The sequence below is a fragment of the Lemur catta genome, chromosome 2 (genome assembly GCF_020740605.2).
Source record: "Lemur catta isolate mLemCat1 chromosome 2, mLemCat1.pri, whole genome shotgun sequence".
Classification (NCBI taxonomy): domain Eukaryota; kingdom Metazoa; phylum Chordata; class Mammalia; order Primates; family Lemuridae; genus Lemur; species Lemur catta.
The window spans coordinates 42,062,809-42,083,896 of record NC_059129.1 but is presented as its reverse complement, the minus strand read 5'-3'; the positions used below and the strand labels follow the sequence as shown (position 1 = coordinate 42,083,896).

Genomic DNA, 21,088 nt, shown 5'->3' with positions numbered 1-21,088 from the left:
TCTCTGAAATAAACTTTATTCCTAATATGAAACAAAATTTCTAGGGAAACTAAGAATTCTGGGTCTGAAGGAGATAAGGAAACAGAGAGATGGCAGCCCACCGGGGTCTCAGGGATTTGGGGAGGGCACAGGAAGGACTCTCAGTGGATGGTGGTGGCGGCAGGCAGCACTTCCTGCCTCATGAAAATGTCCAAATCCAGGTTAGGGTCTTCCAAATCCAGTTTCAGAAACTTATCCACTAAAGCTTGGCAACTGCATGGGAGAGAGAAGAGCAAGATTTATGGGAGAATGGACAACTGAGTCTCTGAGCAGAGAGGAGAGGCTGTGGCACAGGAAACCCAGCACTTTGAAGATTTAGGGACTTCAGAAAGAAATAATGGGTCTTTGAAGGGCAAAATGCTGGAGAAGGCTGGCTGAGCCCCTGGGAAAGAGGATAGAGCTGCAGGAGAAGATGCTCGAGAGAGTGAAGACACGGAGGCCACATACTCACTTTTTCATCTGGTTCTCCTTTAGCAACTCCTTGACTGGCTCGATGGGTTTTCCACTGCGGATCAAGTCTGAGACCTAGGAACGACAAGGAGGATGGAAGGGATGGCAGTGGGGTGTTTGGGAAGAGAAGAGGAAACAAGGGTCAGAAATTCTGTGGGTCCAGAAACTGAGATCTCCAAGAGGAGTAGGGCCAGTGGAAGGGAGCCCTAAGGTGGGGGCGGATGGATATTCAGATCTTGTCACCTCCTTGCCACGAGCAATGAGTTTGTCAGGAAGCCCAGCCTGGGCAGCTGTGTAGGAGGCATGGCTGGCATTGGCAACACCTTCGCAAACCTGATAGAGGAAGACCAGGTCGTTCCCATCCTCACAGGTCTCCATGGCCTTCAAAGAGAATAAAAGGGGATAGTGTGTCCTCAATCACCTGATTCCTGCCCCGAAACCCTTGGCCAGTCCCTGTGGGGAGTGAGAAAACGGAAGGGATGTGGTCTCTGTGCCCAGGGAACTGCTGTTCTGACAGAGAAGCCGATGCCCCCCTGGGAAATGCTCAACTTAGGGACTCCCGGGGCCTAGATTGGTTTCCGCACCAAATACTGCACCAGGGGCCCTTGTGGCAGCAGCTGTAGCTGAACAAGGCTCAGAAAGTTGGTGGCCACAAAGATGTGGGGACACGTGGGTCCAAGCGCCAGCCAGTGTCGGAGCACAGCGGCCAGAAGTGCGAGCCCATCCACCTGCACAGAGGGCACAGGTGAAGGTGCAGAGCTGTGGGGACCCCACGTGCCCCCTGCACCTGCCCTGGCCTTTCCCTTCCTAGTGTTTTGTTTCTTTTCTGTCCACACATCCCTATTGTCTTCCCAGAGCCCAGCCTCCCCGTCCCCCTCCTTCATCCTCCTCCATTTCTTCCCTCATTTCCTCAACGGCTTCTCCCCTCACCGTGTTGGTTCCCTTTCCAAATTCATCAATGAGGACCAGAGACTGCGCAGTGGCATTGTTCACTGCCTTTGCCACCTGCCGGGCGGGAGGTCGACAAGGGAAAGTTTCATTAGTATTTGAGGCCTGTGGTGCACTGACCACAGTCAGCCCAGGAACGAAGCTGCGTCGGTGCCCCCTGCTGCACTGCGAGTTCTCCGTGGTGAGGAGCATGATTGTTCATCCTTCCACTGCCAGCAGTGCCCCGCAAGAAGCAAAGATTCAGGAAAGTTTTGTAGAGCTGATTCCTCCCGTCTCTGACCTGGGTGCTCCCCACCCCAGTGCAGGGCATGCAGCAGAGGGACTGCATTCCGTTCTGAGCATTTTCAGGGCTTCCTTCCTCATTATCCCCTCCCCCAGTCCCACCTCCCTTTGCTCCCGTTGACCTGGTTGAGGTCGATCATGAAGGTGGAGAGGCCAAGGGAGATGGATTCACAGCTATGAATTCGGGTGAAGATGGCGTTTACTGCCCCAATTTCGGCCTCCTCTGCTGGCACAAAGCTGCCCACAAGGGCCATGAATGTGATCAAGCCCACCTGAATAGGGGAGGAGACAGGACTGGGGCCTGGTGCTGTGGGCTGAGGTGAAAGTGAGGCTCAGCTGAGGGCATGAGTGATAGATCAAAGAGAGATGGGTATAGCGCACACAGTTCTTCTTCTCCCCCAAGCCTGATCATAGCGCCTCATTAGAGTCAGTGAGGGGGCCCAGGGGAGTGGGCAGAGGCACACTGGGGGATGGCATGTGCCTGTTCAGAGGTGAGTGCAGGGAATTCGAGCCATGGAAACATTCATGAAAGCACGGCTCTCCCTCAGTAGAGAATGAGAACATGTGAGGTGGAAGAGCCGGGCTCTGCCTGGTGGTCTTTTCATGACAGGTAGGGCTGGAAGACAGGGGAGGAGAGCTGTAGGGGCCTGGGTTGGGCAGCAGGTGGGGGTGGAGAAGATGGAGAAGATGCCAGGGGCCCAGGCTGTAGGGCTTCTCACCTGTTTGAGGTATATGCTCTTTCCAGAGGAGTTGGGTCCAGTGATGACCTTGACCCTCCCTTTGTTCCCACCGCATTCTGCAGAGTTGGGCACGAAGGTTCGGGCACAGAGTTCCATCAGCGGATGTCTGCAGTGGGTGAAAAGGCACCTCACATGGCCTGTAGATCCAGATAGATGAACCCCAGAAGATGGGGCCTTTGGGGTTCTCATCTCCCCTTCTATTCTCACCTGCCATTCTGGATTCGTACCCCAAGGAGCTGGGGGGAGTAACGGGGTCTTGAGTAGCCATAATCCCGTGCAGCACTGGCAAGAGCCAGCAGGACGTCCAGGCGGGAGGCAAGGTCCAATACCCGGGTCAAGACAGCTGCCCGCGCCAGCACCTGGCACTGCAGCTGGTACATCAACAGGGTCTCCTGGTCTGCAGGTGGGTGAGGGAGGGGTCAGATCCAGGGGAAAGTGAAGGAGAGGTGGATGTCCCCAGAGGGACCTAGAAACAGGTGTGCAGATACCATCTGAGACCCCCAGAGACATTCAGCTGAAAAGATGCAGAGTCAGAGCGAGAGACAGAGAGCAGCAAGAGAAGCATCGGCGAGCTGTTCGCTCCCTTCAGCCTCTGGCTTCTTCTCACCCCGGATCTCGCAGTGCAGGTCCCCCAGCAAAGCATCCAGCTCCTTGGTTCGAGCACTACGATAGTGCAGCTTCTCCTCTGAGAGAAACTGGGTACAAGGGGTCAAAGCCGCCGGCTTTGTATCTCTTGGTTCTCCTCTCCTCTTCCACCTAACCCCACCTCCAGCCCCCACTCTGACTTCTCTCTCGTTTGTCTCAGAGATGGAAAGCTCGGAGCAAACTACAGAGAGATCCCACATTGGGCAGTGCTAATGGGGGAAGGCCCTTCCTCAGCTGTTGATTCATTTTCCTTATCCCCTCCCTATAGAGTCGAGGGTCTTACCATGAAATCCAGTCCCTCAATCTCAAAGTCACTGGCCTCTACCATGGAAGGCAGGCGGGGAACAGAAAGAAGGAAGCCGATCTGGGGACAGTGAAGGGGAGATACTCTACTCTCCTGCTAGGAGACCTACTGGGCACCTCTCTCTGCAGAGGAAGCCCAGAGACCCCTGTGTCCCCACCAAAAGGTGTTCATGTTCTTCAGGCTCCCCTAAGTTTCCTTATTTACCAACATATCCCTCATTGGCCTAATATCTCCCCTAAAAGACCCTCTCCTGGAGGCTACACCCACTTTCCTGCCCTCACCAGAGGGATGTAGATGACACTGCAAGAAGGAATACGAGAGTCCAGATTTCCCAGCTCCTTCCAGGCGACCTCAGTGAGGAAACTGGGAAGTCCCATCAGCCTTCGCTTTTCTAGGAGGGTGGAAAAGATATGGATATCCAAAGTGAGGTTCCTGACTGGTTGCTATGACGATCCCCAGCTGTGGTGACTGCCTGCCAAGGATGGTGCCCCATCACTGCGCAGGCTCCTGTTCCAGGGCTCCCAGGCCATGGGCACACCCAACACTCACTCTCGTCAATTTCGGGATCTATGTTGGGGAGGACTGTGAAGCGATTTTCAGCAAGACTGCCCTCAAAGTCCACCTGTGGAGATAAGAAGTCCAGTTTCCCAGCAACCAGCCCCCTCTCTCTGTCCTATTCCTCAGCTCTCCTTGGGCCCCAATTCTCCGTACAGTCCTGCTTTACCCTCACCCTTCAGGCACTTCCCTGAAGTTCTGCCACCTTCTCTCATCATCCTATTCTTTAGCCACCCAACTGACCTCAACATCTCCCATGCTTCCCCCTCTCCCACACAGCCTTCCCCGTGGAGAACCAGGCCCCAGGCCCTCTCCGCTCTAGTCCAACCTCCCTAGGTGTGCTGCCTCTTTCCTTCCACTCACCACCTTCCCAATGAGGCTGGCAATGTGGTGCAGGTCATCAGAGAACTCTTGAGCAATGTCCCGAAAGAGCTGGATGGACTGGGGCAGGGAGCGGCAGGCATCCCTCAGGCCCAGGGCACTGTACACAGTCTATGGGAGAAACGCATCGAGGAGGGGCCTGCATCCAGGCTGGGCTGAGGTGAGGGGACACAGACGCACAAGAACAAAGACCAACATGGAAAAGCACAATAACAAAGAGACCTCTCAAAGGCAAAAAGGAACAGTGAGAGAGAAAATGGAATCTATAAAACTATGTGCCAGGCACTGTACTAAACACTGAGGCTACAAAGACAACTAAGATATGGTCCCTGTCCCAGATGAGCTCTCAGTCTAGTAAGGAAGACAGAAATACATGCTGAAGATTTAAAAATAAGGTGGTAAGTGCTTTGATAGAGGTTTGCACAAACTCCCAAAGGAAGAGTTTGGATAGAGGAGGAAGAAAGAGAAACACGGCTATGAAGGGCAAGGAAGAGGCATATGTGAGGAGGGGCAATGGCGGCATTGGGATAAAGGAGAGCAGGAAGAGAGGAAGGCTGGGAGCCATTGAGAGTTAGTTTCCCAGGGTGAAGGTTAGAGACCTGAGGCAGCCAGTCTAACTACGGATTAGACTGAGTGGACAGACCCAATCCCTTGGACATTTATGGTGCCTTACTTTGTGGCAGGGGATGTATGAAACATTTAAATCAAAGGGGTTATAATCTAGCCATGATGGAAACAAACAAGTAGCAAAAACAATGATTAATCATAAGACAGATTGACCAAGTTGTAAAACTGAATCAAATTACTAAGGAAGTTCAGAGAGTAAGACTAATACAGTCTTATTCTGTAGCTAAGATAGTTTGGGATGTCCTTGCAGAGAAAAGGAAATGAGTTGGGCTTTAAATAAAGCTCCTATGAAGGCAGGCAGGCAGGAATTGTGTGTGAGGGCGTGGGCTAATGAACAGTGGTAGGAATACGAGCTAACATTTATGGACTGTTTGCTCAGTGCCAGGCAATGTTCTAACCTTTTACATGTGTTCATTTCATTCATTGCTCAAAATACTCCTATGAGGTAGGAACTACTATTATCTCAATTTTAGAGATAACCAACCTGAAGCACAAAGAGGTGACATAATTTCCTCAGGGTCTCACAGTGAGTAAATGGAAGAACTGGGATTTGAACCCAGGTGTCTGGCTTTTCACCAGCATGCTCTCCTGGGCAGGGGCACAGTGGGTATCCTAGGCAGAGGGCTGAAATGCAGCCTGGCTGAAGCAGAGGGTAATGTTAAGAAGCAGTGGGAAAGGAGGATACAAATAGTCATACGTGTCTACTCATATTTTTAAAAACTGACATTACTTTATGTGTTAAGCATATGTACTGCAGATAATGAGAACCACATTTCTCACTATCAGAGAAAGAAGGTGCAAATAAGGAAAGGAAGAAAATTCTAGAGTGAACCCTGTGGTAGTGGACTGGAATCAGTGGTATCATTACAAACTCAGGGTTTCTTTATTATAGACAGATACAGGAATATAGATGTGTATGCATAGCTTAGTATACATACATGTATTTCCCAGCACCATCTATGGTGAGGGCCTAGAAGAAGTGTCAGATACCCCAGGAGCAATAACTACACCTAGAAGCCAGATCTTGGTTTCTTATACCATTCTCCAAAAAGTAACAGGGCTCCTTAGAGAAACTGACTCCAGGGCTGGGGGAGGAAAACACAAGATGAGTCTAAAGTAAAAAAAAGTTAGGAAGTGCTCAAAAAAAAGAATTGGAGAACATGTCAAAAGGGCATATCAAAAGCCAGCCACAGCTGGGTGTGGTGGCTCACACCTGAAATCCTAGCACTCAGAGAGGCTGACGTGGGAGTATTGCTTCAGCTCAGGAGTTTGAGACCAGCCTGAGCAAGAGCAAGACCCCATCTCTACTAAAAATAGAGTAAAGTTAGTTGGGCAACTAAAAATAGAAAAAATTAGCCAGCTGTGGTGGCTTGCGCCTACAGTCCCAGCTACTCGGGAGGCTGAGGCAGGAGGATCGCTTGAGCCCAGGAATGTGAGGTTGCTGTGAGCTAGGCTGATGCTACAGAAGTCTAACCTGGGCAACAGAGTGAGACTGTGTTTCAAAAAAAAAAAAAAAAAAAAGCCAACCAGAGCCAACAGTCCTAGCTAATACTTGGGAGGTTGAGGTGGGAGGATCACTTGAGCCCAGGAGTTCAAGACCAGCCTGGACAACAAAGCAAGACCTCATCTCTGAAAAAAAAAACCCCAACATGAAAGAACTCCCAATGACCAAAGCTACTATAAGTTGGATGAAAGGCTATATGAGGACTCTAATTTTTGCAACTTTTCTTTGTCTCAATTATTTAAAAAATAAATAGTTAAAACAATAGAAGGATCAATCTTAAAATTCAAAAAAAGAAAAAGTTATCTAAAAGTGGTGAGAGGGGACAAGGATAGAAGCCAGAATTAGTTAAGTACACTTTGTTTGGAACTATGTAAATATTTTACATAATTATAAAATCAAGTAAAATTTGAAAAAATAACTCCTAAAAATCAAAAATAGAATGGAACAAATGAACATAATGTATATCCAAGTAGTAACATAACCACATAGAAAGAAACTATTCCAGGTGACTAAAACACAGTAATTGACTGTATGTGGAGACAAAAAGAACTGTCCCTACTCCTCCTAAAAAAAAGAAAGAAAAAAAAAAACTTAAACAATTTTCAGTAATCATATAGTTGGTAGTAGTGCTGGTATTGCAATTCTAAGATTGTTGTGAATGTAGTGTGAGGAAAAGCAAATGAACAACAACCTAATTTTATCATTCCTGGTGTTACTGAGAACCAGAATTTTCAGCGTGGAAGAAAGGAAATATTGAAGAAGTAAAGAAATATATAGGAGGTAAGAACCCGGTGGTTCTGAATTCAAATTAGTGGTACCAGTGCCAATTTATCATGTATTTTATTTTATTTTTTAAAGTTCCTAGATGTGTCCATAGGAAAGGCCTAAAAGCAATAAACAAAACATACTGAGCAGCTTCTGTCCTCCAGACTGTGCTACTGAAATATCCCTTCCCTCTAAAAGAACCCACGGCTCCTTGGAGAAATGTCTGATTCTGGGTGAGAAGCAGGTGATGCAGACAGTGTATCTGATACACCTTGGCAGACCAGAGAGCAGGAAAGCTATATTTCAAAGGCTCAGAAGCCAACATAAAGAGGCTCTCACTGGCCGAAGATGGAATAATTTGAACACATATAAAGAATTAAAATGTTTCTAACTTATGTTTTAAAGGAAGAAAAATGTAAAATAAGAAAAAAAATTAAAATGCAGCAATTGAAACACATGCGTAAACCCATAAGTTTGTAATGATACTAAAACAACAGCAACAGTAACAAAAAAACTCACTGGCTACTTTAGAGGATCTTAGGAAACTAATTTACTATATTGATGGGTGATAAACGAGGGGGGGAAAAAGCAATTTTCTACATTTCTTCTTTTTATTATTTTTTTTTAATAAAGGTTTTTTGCTTTTGTTTTTGTTTTTGTTTTTTTGAGACAGAGTCTCACTCTGTTGCCCAGGCTAGAGTGCCATGGTGTCAGCCTAGCCCACAGCAACCTCAAACTCCTGGGCTCAAGCGATCCTACTGCCTCAGCCTCCCGAGTAGCTGGGACTACAGGCATGCACCACCATGCCCGGCTAATTTTTTTTCTCTATATATTTTTAGTTGTCCAGATAATTTCTTTCTGTTTTTTAGTAGACACAGGGTCTCGCTCTTGCTCAGGCTGGTCTCGAACTCCTGACCTCAAGTGATCCTCCCGCCTCGGCCTCCCAGAGTGCTAGGATTACAGGCGTGAGCCACCACGCCCTGCCAATTTTCTACATTTCTATATGAATTCTATCACTGGGTAAACAAATATGGTTGAGAGGAAGTTTCTCTTTACAGAAATTTCTGGCTAATAAATGAAGAAGGAATGACAGACTTAGAATAACACTACTTGGTAATCCCTAAAGAAGTAATGGATTTAGGTATTAAACATCAAAAGCAGCTAACATCACAAAAAGAGAGACAGACATATCAGACATTATGTTCCTCCATTATGAAAGAGTATTGAGGCCAGGTGCGGTGGCTCACGCCTCTAATCCTAGCACTCTGGGAGGCCGAGGCGGGTGGATCGCTCGAGGTCAGAAATTCGAGACCAGCCTGAGCAAGAGCGAGACCCCGTCTCTACTAAAAATAGAAAGAAATGATCTGAAAATTAGCCGGGCATGGTGGCGCATGCCTGTAGCCCCAGCTACTCAGGAGGCTGAGGCAGAAGGATCGCCTGAGCCCAGGAGTTTGAGGTTGCTGTGAGCTAGGCTGATGCCACGGCACTCTAGACCAGGCAACAGGTGAGACTCTGTCTCAAAAAAAAAAAAAAAAAGATAAACAAATAACTTGCAAGGGGAAGAAAAAAAGAGAGAGAAGAGAATGAGGGAGGTGAGATGGAGAAGGAACCCACAGATTAAAGGAGCCTAAAGAGCCATCATCCCATCCATTGCCATATGTTGACTGTATGTGGATCCTAATTAAATGAACTGTAATAAAGAAAACCATGACATTGAAGAGATGATTATAAATTTAAATATCAGATATTTGATGATATTAAGAATTATATTAATTTTTTAGGTAAGATAGTGGCATTGTTATTCTTTTAAAAAATAATTGTGTTGGCTGGGTGCAGTGGCTCACACCTGTAATCCTAGCACTCTGAGAGGCTGAGGTGGGACGATCGCTTGAGCTCAGGAGCTGGAGACCAACCTGAGCAAGAGCAAGATCCCATCACTACTAAAAATAGTAAAAGTTAGCCAGGTGCAGTGGTGCACACCTATAGTCCCAGCTGCTCGGGAGGCTGAGGCAAGAGGATTGCTTGAGCCAAGTTTGAGCTTGCTGTGAGTTAGGCTGATGCCACAGCACTCTAGCCCTGGTGACAGAGTGAGACTCTCTCTCTCTCAAAAAAAAATACATACACAAATAAAAATAATTTTCTTTTAGAAATCATACTGAAATATTTATGGATGAAATTATATAATGACTGGAATTTTGCTTCAAAATAATCCAAGAAGGGGAAAGGGGGAGAAGATATCGATGAAACAAGATTCGCCTGAGTCAAAGTATTGAGGCTGCATGGTGGACACATGGGGATTAATTATATTATTCTCTCTAAATGTTTTTGACATTTTCTACAATACAAAGTTTTTAATTTTTTTTTTTTTTTTTTTTGAGACAGAATCTTGCTCTGGTTGCCTGGGCTAGAGGGCCGTGGCATCAGCCTAGCTCACAGCAACCTCAAACTCCTGGGCTCAAGCAATCCTCCTCCCTCAGCCTCCCGAGTAGCTGGGACTACAGGCATGTGCCACCATGCCCGGCTAATTTTTTCTATATATTTTTAGTTGTCCAGATAATTTCCTTCTAATTTTTAGTAGAGATGGGGGTCTCACTCTTGCTCAGGCTGGTCTTGAACTCCTGACTTTGAGCGATCCACCCGCCTTGGCCTCCCAGAGTGCTAGGATTACAGGCGTGAGCCACTGTGCCTGGCCTACAAAGTTTTTAAAAAGTGATGGGAATAAAGTTGAACAGGGTGTCCCAAGTACAGAGAGTCTGAAAGACAAGCTGAGAGGCTTAACCTGGACTTCTGGCATTCAAGAAGGGAAGCCTTACCTTGTAGAGAACCTGCCAGTCGCTGACCTTGGTGTGGGATAACTTCATGCGTTTCAAAATCAGCTACAGTCAGACAAGATGACAGCCACTGTTTTCCCTCCCACACTGTAATGCCCCTCAGAAACCCAGTTCAGTGTCCAGTATGGGCCCCTCAACCTCCTCCCCCACCTCTCTGCCCCCAACCCAGAGCTCACAGGCACGTTCTTGATGTGACCAAGCAGCCGATGCAGCATCTGAGCCATGTCCAGATTCTGGGGCAGCAGAAAAAACTGAATGACGTCCAGACGGGAATTGAGTTCCCCTAGGTCCTGAGTGGGACGTTTGAACCACAGCCTGGAAGTGAGAGTTGAGGTGGGGGGACTAGAAATTACATCTGTCCTCATCATTGTCTTGCTCTCAATTAGCCAAAATGTGTGTTTTCAGGTCCCTGGGGATTGTGGCAATATGTATCTGTGACATGCTACAGGAATGTAGTGACAAATGTAATGTCCTATCCATGCGGGTGTGTTTATGTGTATCTGCTGAAAATCTCTGGATGAGAGCATGACTGTGTCTGCATATCACGGTTTTGATGGATAAGACCATGTGTCATTCCATGTGGGTATGTGGCGGAGCTTGTCAATATTTTAGAGGAGAGCAGTGTGTTGAGGTATTTGTATGCCAGCACTGCAGCTCTCTCTCTGGCTGAGTAGGACAGGGTGAGTCAGTATGAGTTTGTATGTCTGTATTTAGCTGTGCAAGTGTCTATATTAGCTGTGAAAGCTGGTTAATAGAACAGATATTCGCCTTTTTGTGCCCTTCCGTGAAAGTATATAACTGTCCCATGTGGAATGATAAGCCTTTAATTCATAATAATGGTCATCTCTACAGAGAAAAAAGAAGGATGGGGGACATTTAAGGGGCTTCAACAACATCTTATTCTGAAATTGGCTGGTGGATATTCAGAGGTTTATACTATTATTATCTTTTTGCATGTTGGAGGTATTTCCTAATAAATTAAAATACATGAGTATACAGAAATAATGTCTCATCTGTGTTTGTGCAATTCTGGGTGTCCCTATCTTCCCGTGGCTATGAAGAATGTGAGACTCTATAAGGACTTGTGAGCCTGCAGATTCTTTTCTACATAAAACTGAGTAGCCATTTTATATAAAAGCCAATGTGTGCCAGGTGAGGTGGCTCACGCCTGTAATCCTAGCACTCTGGGAGGCCGAGGCAGGAGGATCACTCGAGGTCAGGAGTTCAAGACCAGCCTGAGCAAAGGTAAGACCCCGTCTCTACTAAAAATAGAAAGAAATTGGCTGGACAACTAAAAATATATAGAAAATATTAGCCGGGCCTGGTGGCGCATGCCTGTAGTCCCAGCTACTCGGGAGGCTGAGGCAGAAGGATTGCTTTAGCCCAGGAGTTTGAGGTTGCTGTGAGCTACGCTGACCCCATGGCACTCACTCTAGCCTGGGCAACAAAGTGAGACTGTCTCAAAAAAAAAAAAAAAAAAAAAGCCAATGTGTGAAGACACTAGGGCCTGAGAATTTGTATCTCACATTGCATTCTATGGCCAGTTACTCAGGGTTAGAATACCCCAGATTAGAATGAAGCGGAGCACCCATATGGCTTCAAGGTGGGTTTTAGGTACCTGTGCTCCTTGGCCATTGAGGGCTTCAGCTACAGCAGCGTAGATCAGACTGTGAACACCCATCCTCACTTGGGAGAGCACATGAGCCTCACTAAGCAGACTTTCTTGTGAAACACATAGGTATCTCTGACTCATGATCTGCTAGAGCCAGGAGAGACCTTAGTCAAGTCAAATTCCCTAAGTTTACAGCTAAGGAAATGAGGCCATTAGAGGATAAACAACTTATTCAAAGTCATCTGCTAGTGAAAATTACAGCTGAGTCTCAAACTCAGGTCTTCAGAATGCTAGGACAGTGCTCTTTAGCACATACTGTGACATTCAGTTACCTTCTTTGTACTCTGTCCAGCTTTAGGCTAATTAGGTCCTTACTTCATCATTCAGGTTATATGATTCCATGCCCTGCTGGATCCCATCTGGGGAATCTGCACTCCTTCCCCACCTTTAATCCCCACCTCTTCACTGAGAGTTCCTTCCCTTCATCCCTGGTTGAGATTAGAGATCTACACCGGAGGCACTGGAGAATGTGTGGGTAATTAAATTACCCCATCAATTATCTGGAGATGACCTCAGAGATTATCCTAAATTAATCCCTAAAAGATACACATTGCAGGGCAGGTGAAGTGGGGAAGGGATTGTGTACCTGTAGGCTAGCAAAGGTTTCCACTCTGAGTTTTTAGAAATGATGTGACCCATACGCTTGCATTCACGTACTGTGTTCACTCACTGAGTGCTCCTATGTAAAAGGTCATGTGTCAGACACTGAGGTAACAGGAATGGCCACTGGACAAAGTGCACAGCTACGGAGCCAAGCAGATTCACTGACTTCTAATTCTAACCTGATGTGACAGTGCAACTAGAAAAACATAAACAAGCACTATGTGAGCACAAGGAAGGTGCACCTCGATCTCCTTAAAGGTACCTGTGAAAGCTTCATCAAAAAGGTAATAGTTGGGCCGGGCACGGTGGCTCACCCCTGTAATCCTAGCACTCTAGGAGGCTGAGGCAGGTGGATTGTTTGAGCTCAGGAGTTCGAGACCAGCCTGAGCAAGAGCGAGACCCCTGTCTCTACTAAAAAAATATAAAGAAATTATATGGGCAACTAAAAATATATATAGAAAAAATTAGCTGGGCATGCTGGCAGCTACTTGGAAGGCTGAGGCAGGAGGATTGCTTGAGCCCGAGTTTGAGGTTGCTGTGAGCTAGGCTGACGTCATGGCGCTCTAGCCCGGGAAACAGAGTGAGACTCTGTCTTAAAAAAAAAAAAAAAAGGGGGCTGAGTGCAGTGGCTCAGGCCTCTAATCCTAGCACTCTGGGAAGCCGAGGCAGGAGGATCGCTCAAGGTCAGGAGTTCAAGACCAGCCTGAGCAAAAGCGAGACCTCGTCTCTACTAAAAATAGAAAGAAATGATCTGGACAGCTAAAATTATATATATAGAAAAAAAATTAGCCGGGCATGGTGGCACATGCCTATAGTCCCAGCTACTCGGGAGGCTGAGGCAGCAGGATCGCTTGAGCCCAGGAGTTTGAGGTTGCTGTGAGCTAGGCTGACGCCACGGCACTCTAGCCCAGGCAACAGAGCGAGACCCTGTCTCAAAAAAAAAAAAAAAAAAAAAAGGTAATAGTTGGGCTGCACCTTAAAGAGGATGTAAGATTTTGACAGGTGAACAGGGGTATGACTTTCCAGAGGGAACAGCATAAACACAGGCATCATGTGTTTCCATAACAGCAAGCAGCCCTAAATGACTGGAATATACAGTAGATCCAGTAGGAAAGGACTTAAAAGGGGCTTCGGAAGGTGAGCCTAGAAATTAAAATTGGGGTGAATGGGAAAGACCCTGAACACTACACTGCTAAAGATGCTAATCTTCATCCTGAAGGTAATGGAAAATCCTCCTGAGGTTTATGTTATTTTGTTTGTTTCTACTCAAGGCATTTGAAAGTGGAGTGATATGCTTAAATCTCTATTTTGGAATGACACATATTTTAGAATGAAAGATGAATTAGAAAAAGAAGAGATTTGAGGCAGAGAGACCAATTTGGAGGCAAATGCAATGCTCCAGGTTAGATGATAGCCAGAATTAGAGCAATGGAAAGAGAGAGAAAAGGATGGCTGGGAGAGACATTTCAGGATGGAATCAATAGGCCTTAGTGAATAACTGAATGTGGGAGTTGAGGGAGAAGCATCAATTCAAGGTTCATAGCTTGAGAAGCTGTACTGCCAGCAACACCATTAGCCTGAAAAGGGAACCCAGGAAGAGGAATACGTCTAGTGGGTATCAGTCTAGATGCACTGAGTTTGAGCGGCCTGTGAAAAGCGCAGGTGGCAATGATACACAATTAATATGCCACATATGGAGTTAGAAACTAGAGACACAAATCTGAGAGTCATTAAGGAAATGTAAAGTTTGTTTTTTATAATAAAAGATATTACTCTGAGTTACAGTAGCATTTTACGGTTGTGTTTCTGCTGCTTTGTGTGTGCAAGTCTGTGTATCATCAATAGGTATATGTGTATCTGTGCTGACAACAAAAAATGAGAATAACACTAGCTACCACATGAGGCTGTTGTAAGGATGAAATGTATTTAGCCAGTTCTCAGTAAAGGGCGGTTGTTTCACTACTGCTCAATGGGGTGGTGTGTGTGAGAATCTGTATGCTGCTATTAGTAGGCATCAGTATGTAGTGTGTACATGGAACTCATCATTAGCATGTAGCATGCATGTGAGACCCACTCACCTGAGCAGCTTCTCTCCCCACTTACAGCGGCATCTGTTGAGGATTCCTGTGGGGGGAGGGTAGAGGCAGGGAATGGAACATGTGTATGTGTCTAAACTGAGGCATCAGAGAGAAATGGAGTAGTTCAGGGTAATCTGGATTTTTCAAGGGAATGGGAATTGAGGACTGAGAAAATGGGATGAGGTTGGGGATATCCTCCTGAGATCAAATCTTTTTTTTTTTTTTTTGAGACAGAGTCTTGCTTTGTTGCCCGGGCTACAGTGAGCGCCGTGGCATCAGCCTAGCTCACAGCAACCTCAAACTCCTGGGCTTAAGCAATCCTACTGCCTCAGCCTCCCGAGTAGCTGGGACTACAGGCATGCGTCACCATGCCCAGCTAATTTTTTCTATATATATTTTTAGTTGTCCAGATAATTTCTTTCTATTTTTAGTAGAGACAGGGTCTTGCTCTTGCTCAGGCTGGTCTCGAACTCCTGACCTCGAGCGATCCACCCGCCTCGGCCTCCCAGAGTGCTAGGATTACAGGCGTGAGCCACCGTGCCTGGCCGAAATCTTGACATAAGGTTTGTCCCTCACTTTTCTGTACCTCAGTTTCTCCCTTTAGAAAAGGAAGGTGATACCTTTGTGTTTTTCTTCCTCCTCACCACCCCTCCTTTCTTCAGAGGTGCTAGTATTGGGCAGGCTGCCCTGGGGGCCAGCATACAGGACACAATGGCAGCCAAAGCTGGTGCCTGCCTGGCCACAAATCTGAGCCGGGATTACTGTATATGGACATGGAGGGAGGGATGGACACTCACAGGAATACTCAGCCAGAAAAATACACAAAGCAGGCCTAGGTAAAACTCACAAAGAGCTCAACACCCTTACATAAAACTTGGACACAACTCACTGACATACTCGCAGCAATGTCCCTGATATACCTTTAAGCCAGGCAACTGATAAAGACTATGCAAATAAAACGCAGGCAGTTGAGCAGTTGCATAGCTCTTCTCTATACATAGGGCCTCCCAAAGTCCCTAACAGGTGCCCAAGTAGTAGAAACATTCATACAAACCCAGGAAAGAAACAGAATTGGTAAAGGAACAACTGATATGCAAACAACCTGTATAGCTAGGGAGCATGGGGAGATGCTCAAGCTCAGAGAGGGTACAAAGAGGTTAAGAAAGCTGGGTTAGGCCGGGCGTGGTGGCTCACACCTGTAATCCTAGCACTCTGGGAGGCCGAGGCAGGAGGATCACTTGAGCTCAGGAGTTCAAGACCAGCCTGAGCAAGAGCGAGATCCCGTCTCTACTAAAAATAGAAAGAAATTAGCTGGATGACTGAAAATATATAGAAAAAATTAGCCTGGCGTGGTGGCGCGTGCCTGTAGTCCCAGCTACTCGGGAGGCTGAGGCAGGAGGATCACTTGAGCCCAGGAGTTTGAGGTTGCTGTGAGCTAGGCAGACGCCATGGCACTCTAGCCCGGGCAACAGAGTGAGACTCTGTCTCAAAAAAAAAAAAAAAAGCTGGATTGGAGTGGAAGAGACATCTGAAGATGGGAGAGAAGTGGCAAGGGAAGAGCTGGGATACATCTTTGGAGCCAACTGCTTTTCTGGCAGGTTTCTGTAGTGTGAGATGAGGAATGGGGCACACCTACCAAAGAGGCTGAGCCCTTCCTTTAGTCCACTGGCCACTTTGTACACCGAGGGATGAAACTCACTCTTAAAAATCTGTAGAACACTGTCAGGGAGAAATGGAGTAGTTCAGGGTAATATGGATTTTTCAAGGGAATGGGAATTGAGGACTGAGAAAATGGGATGGGGTTGGGGATATCCTCCTGAGATCAAATCTTGACATAAGGTTTGTCCCTCACTTTTCTGTGCCTCAGTTTCTCCCTTTAGAAAAGGAAGGTGATACCTTTGTGTTTTTCTTCCTCCTCACCCCACTCCCCTTTCTTCAAGAAGAGATCTTAATAGCCCCAGGATTAGGGAAACTAGAGCCTCATTAGGATTATGAGAGCTTTAAACTTAATCCTTCTCCCTCCCCAGAGATGGCAGCGTGCCTCCACCTCCTTACCTGTAAGTGTCTTGATCTATGCTCACCAGATGGGTCCTGAGGACAGAAAACCAGCAGGAAGGTGGCTGGGGTATGAGGAGTCTGAGTTAATTGCAAAGCTCCACCTCCTTTGCCCTACTCCCTGAATATTGCCCCCATCTTCTCCCCAGAGCTCCACATCCTCTCAGGTTCTCCTGTGTGTCCTAGAGCACTTTGCCCACTGGGTCACTGCCCACCACCCTCCCACCCCGACCTTACTTTGACGGAGGTTAGGATGAATCACCTACAACACAAATTTCTTAAAGCCCAGGATGGGAACGCTGACATTATAGTCTTCCAGTTCAACCCCAATTCTTCTTCGACCAAGGAATTTGAGCAGCCCTCCAAGTGCTCGAACCTAGGAGGGAATCAGCAGTGGAGTTGAGGTAAATCCTAGTGTCCTGGGGGCTGCACAACACCAGGGAAAATGGCTGTTTTCCAGGGGTGGGCCAGTTCCCAACAGAACTCAACCCCAGGACTAAGGTTCTTGTACATTTCTCCAAGCTGCCCCCTCCCAGCCCTCCCAGGACCCATCTCACTGTGAGGAGGCTGTCAAAGGGAATAATGGAGGAGAGGAAGAGAACTTTCTCAGTGGCAGTCATGGAGTCTGGGATGAAGGCGTAGTTTCCAGAAAGGAGGCGCTGCTTGCTTATCTCCAGACCTATTTGGAGAAGGCAAGAAGAGGGAATTATTTTTCATAGCCCAATTTTTTCATCCCATTTTAAGCCAAATTTTATAGCCCAATTTTTTCATCCCATTTTAAGAATGGGACAATAGAAGCAAGAGAGATAATGTAACTTGCTCAAGCTCACACTGGCAGTTAATGGAAAGCTGAAGCAAGAACCAAATTTGCAGGCTCTTAGTCTAATTCTCTTTTTAGTCTACATGTAATATAAAGATATTAGGCTGAGAGCACAATCTGAAAGAGATACATGGTTCAAGGGAGTAAGATATCTGTCTGGAATTGGGGATTTTGGTCAAAAAAATTGTATTAATAGAGGAACTAATAACACTAATGCGTCAACATCTAATTAAACATTCTCTGTCCTTATTGTAAACCTGGAAAGGCTATGAAAGTGCCTTATGGATCATCGTTGAGGCAGTGCCTTTTTTTTGGTGATATGTGGCTTTGGCTTCATGGGGAAAATTCCAACCATCAAACCTATCCAAAAAAAGTATCACCATTCCCTCTTAGGGTAGGCCCTCATCCCTAGACATGCCTAAGCAGAGGTTTCACAATAAGCTTCATATTATTAAAGGGTAGGGAGCAAAAGAGATCTTGGGGAGACTGGTCACCGGGCATGGAAAGAACAAAGGCTTAGGATGAGATAAGGCTGAGGGAAGATTTCAATGATGGGGGTGGAGTTAGGAGAAAAGGTTGGGACACTGGGATGGGTGATTGTACAAAGCAAAAGAAAAGAGATACCAAAATCCACACTTGGCAAAAATATGATTTCAGGTCTCTTAGGCTCTCTGTGCTCCTGGGAGGCTGTGGGGAAGGCAAAGAAAGGGCCATTATTCTGTACATCTTAGTCCTTCTCTCTCTGTTTGACCCTCCCTCTCACCCAATTCTAGCCTCTTATAATATTCCATACATTAGTTCTTCTCCATTTTCTCTCTCTCCCTTCCCCAGTCCTTACCAAGCTTCCCCAGAAACTGAGTCATATTCTCATCCTGTTTGGCACTTGTAACAACAGATTGGGGATTGATTTCATCCAGAACTTGGAAGGAGAAGAGAGACCACATGAGTTAAAGGATCTTTATGTTTGTCTAAGAGAGAACCCATAACCTCCTCTTGCTATCCTTTCCCCCTCTAAAACTTACTTCCTCCCTCTAAGGATAGGGAGTGCTTTGCACAATGGGAACATAGGTAAGAGTTAGGAATGAGATTTAGAAAAGTTGGCCAGGTATTGTGGCTCATGACTATAATCCCAGCACTTTGGGAGGCTGAGGTGGGAGGATCACTACAGGCCAGGAGTTTCAGACTACCCTGGGCAACATAGCAAGACTCTGTCTCTACGAAAATTTTAAAAAATTAGCTGGGTGTGGTGGCACATGCCTGTAATCCCAGCTAGTCTGGAGACTGAGGTGGGAGGATCGCTTACCCCCCTCCCTCTCTTGCTTCCTCTTTTCACCATATGATCTCTGCACGTGGTACCTCCTCTTCTGCTATGAGTGGAAGCAGCCTGAGGCCTTTACTAGGTGTAGATGCCCAATCTTGAACTTTCCAGCCATTCAGAATTGTGAGCCAAATAAATCTTATTTCTTTATAAATTACCCAGCCTCATGTATTCCTTTATAGCAACACAAAATGGACTAAGATGGTCAGGTAAGGACACATGTATGAAACACACTTCCAACCCCAGAGAGTAGGAGAGTTCATGGTTCTGTCCCCACCTCTCTGGAGAAGCTTGAGGCTCTCGTGGTCTGGGGCATCTGGCATGAAGTGGATGGTGGAGTCACTAGTGTCATAGTAGGCAATGCCCAAGTATCCTGCATTCCACAGCACACACAGATGAATCTGTCCAGTGAGGAAGAAAGAAAACTAATATTTGAATCATTCATAAATGTAGGCTATTACCATCTTTATTTCATGTTAACCTTTCTCGTCCTCATTTTATTGTCTTTATTTCCACAGTTGTCACCATCTGACCACTGGCAGGTGGAGTTTTACTGTGCAGAGATGAGGCAAAGGTATTCTAATGGGTAGGAGCAACCCGAGGAAGTCCACACATCCAGGGTCAGGCCAAGGGACGTTTTGGTAGTGTCATTTACTACATTATCGTAAATGTGGAAAGGGACAGTAATAGAAGATTGTGGAAGACTTAAGTATCAAACTTTTGTTCTGTGAATGGCGAATTATAGTGACAACCAAAAGCACTACATCATTTATGTGTGTAAATGTTAATCATTGTATCAAATCTCTGGGACAGGCATCATCACCCCCACTTAGTAAATGTGAAACAGACGCTCAGCAGAGCTAAGAGAGTTGCCGAGCTCTTCCCAACCCCCTTTTATTCTAACATTGCTGTCAACTCCCTGCTCTCTCGACTGGAGCTCCTGCACAACCCCCAGAGACCTCGGCCAGCTCCTCCTCCTCGGCGTCGTTCTCCTGCTGTGCCTCCCTGGGGCCCGGGCTGGGAAAGCTGACAGAGGCCGCCCCCGGTTCCGGTCCCTGCGGCGTCCTGCCTGGGGTCGCTCCTAAGGAGGCCATGAGGCTCTGCGGGTGCGGAAAGTGAAGGCGGTTCAGAAGTGACATTTCACCCACGAGGAGGCTGGGCTAGGGCGGCGCGCAGAAATGCAAGTCCATTGAGACCTTCTGCGAGAGGGCGAGGAGCAGGGCTGAGAGGGGCCTGGAGAGCTGTGGTGGCAGGGATGGGGGCATTTTGAGGGGACATTTGTCAGTTACGTGCCCCACCCTCATTTCTGTCACGCGGAGGTTATACTTTGGAAGGAGATCGTCTGAGGGCCCCGTGAGCGAGCTGTGCACGTCCAACCTCACTGCCTCTGGTAATCACGTCCCACGACCAAGGCCTCACGCTCTGGACTCCCTCCTCCCCTAGTTGCCGCCAACTCGCGGCGTTTTCCCGCCTTTTCCGTCACCTGGGTCGCGACGTGAGCCACACTGACCCACTGACCAAGCGCCACGAGCCCGCGGTGAGGGTTGGCGCCAGCGCGTGGGCGAGGTGCGCACGCACACGCCCCGCCCTCCCAGCCGCTATCGGTCGGAGATACCCGGATTCAGCCTAGAGATCCGACAGGTCGAGAGGGAGGAGTGAAATGCAGTGGCTGAAAAGTCTGGACAGTGATTGGCCTATTCTCATTCGGGGCGGGTCCAGAACGTTCAAACTTCCCGCCCTCCATCGTTGTTTAGCAGCCGGGCCTCCGGCCTCAGAGTTTCTGGGCTTTGATTGGCTCAGCGGGGAGCGGGCGAGAAGGTCGGAAGCCGAAGTAGAGTCCCCGCCCGGGGAAGGAGTCTTGGGGGCGTTGAGGGTGGGTATGCGGCGGAGGCCGACCTTAAAGGGCCAGAGGCACTAGTTTTTCCTGGAGAGTGGAGATAAGCAACATTAACTCAACCCATGCCAACAACAACTCTAAGTTAATATTGTACCCTCTGAGTTAATATTTATAAACAGCTTAGAACACTGCGTGGCAAAGTAAGAGCCACGCAAGTTTTTTAAATTAATAAGCGGAAATAATCGGGACTCCTGTCTCAGCCCTACTTTGCCTGTTTCCTGGGTGCGAGCCATGACCACTCTCACAAAGGTATTACAGCGCCTAATGTATTATTTGGGCTGCTCAAGCGGAGGTGGAAGCATTGGAATTACACCAAATTCTGGCAGAGAGAAGTGGATCTGATCAGAACACCACCTACTATTGGGACGTGTCCATATCCCTACATACACGTACACAGTCCTAAGGACAGAGGGGTACATTCAGCGACTATTTATTTAGTGCCCACTCTGGGCCAGGGGATAGATTTAAAGCGGTGGACATAATAAAGTCTCTGCTCCATAAAGCTTATTAGTGTGTATGTGTGTGTGTTGAGGGTAGGAGGGGAAGAGATTGTGAGGGAGAAAGAAATAAACTA

At 47.1% G+C, this 21,088-nt stretch overlaps 1 protein-coding gene across 4 annotated transcripts; it reads right to left on the bottom strand.

Annotated features, from left to right (window-relative positions):
* Nucleotides 1-4: 4 nt before the first annotated feature.
* On the bottom strand, nt 5-20,178 carry MSH5 (mutS homolog 5). Of its 4 annotated transcripts, none has more exons than XM_045541709.1 (25): nt 20,101-20,178; nt 19,577-19,717; nt 18,895-19,018; nt 18,138-18,218; nt 17,924-17,986; nt 17,037-17,158; nt 16,746-16,855; nt 16,480-16,515; nt 16,061-16,143; nt 14,425-14,470; nt 10,248-10,386; nt 10,054-10,116; nt 4,327-4,455; nt 3,958-4,030; nt 3,690-3,799; nt 3,388-3,468; nt 3,067-3,154; nt 2,667-2,856; nt 2,439-2,565; nt 1,842-1,991; nt 1,420-1,494; nt 1,074-1,217; nt 733-870; nt 491-564; nt 5-252 (listed from the first exon to the last, which is right to left on the bottom strand). In XM_045541709.1, the coding sequence occupies exons 2-25, from the start codon at nt 19,709-19,711 to the stop codon at nt 141-143; spliced, it is 2,493 nt and encodes an 830-aa protein (XP_045397665.1). In that variant the 5' UTR covers nt 19,712-19,717; nt 20,101-20,178; the 3' UTR covers nt 5-140. The 4 variants fall into 4 exon arrangements, with proteins under 4 accessions (XP_045397665.1, XP_045397664.1, XP_045397663.1 ...); XM_045541708.1 differs by having other exon boundaries at nt 19,995-20,166; XM_045541707.1 differs by having other exon boundaries at nt 19,577-20,166.
* Nucleotides 20,179-21,088: the final 910 nt, after the last annotated feature.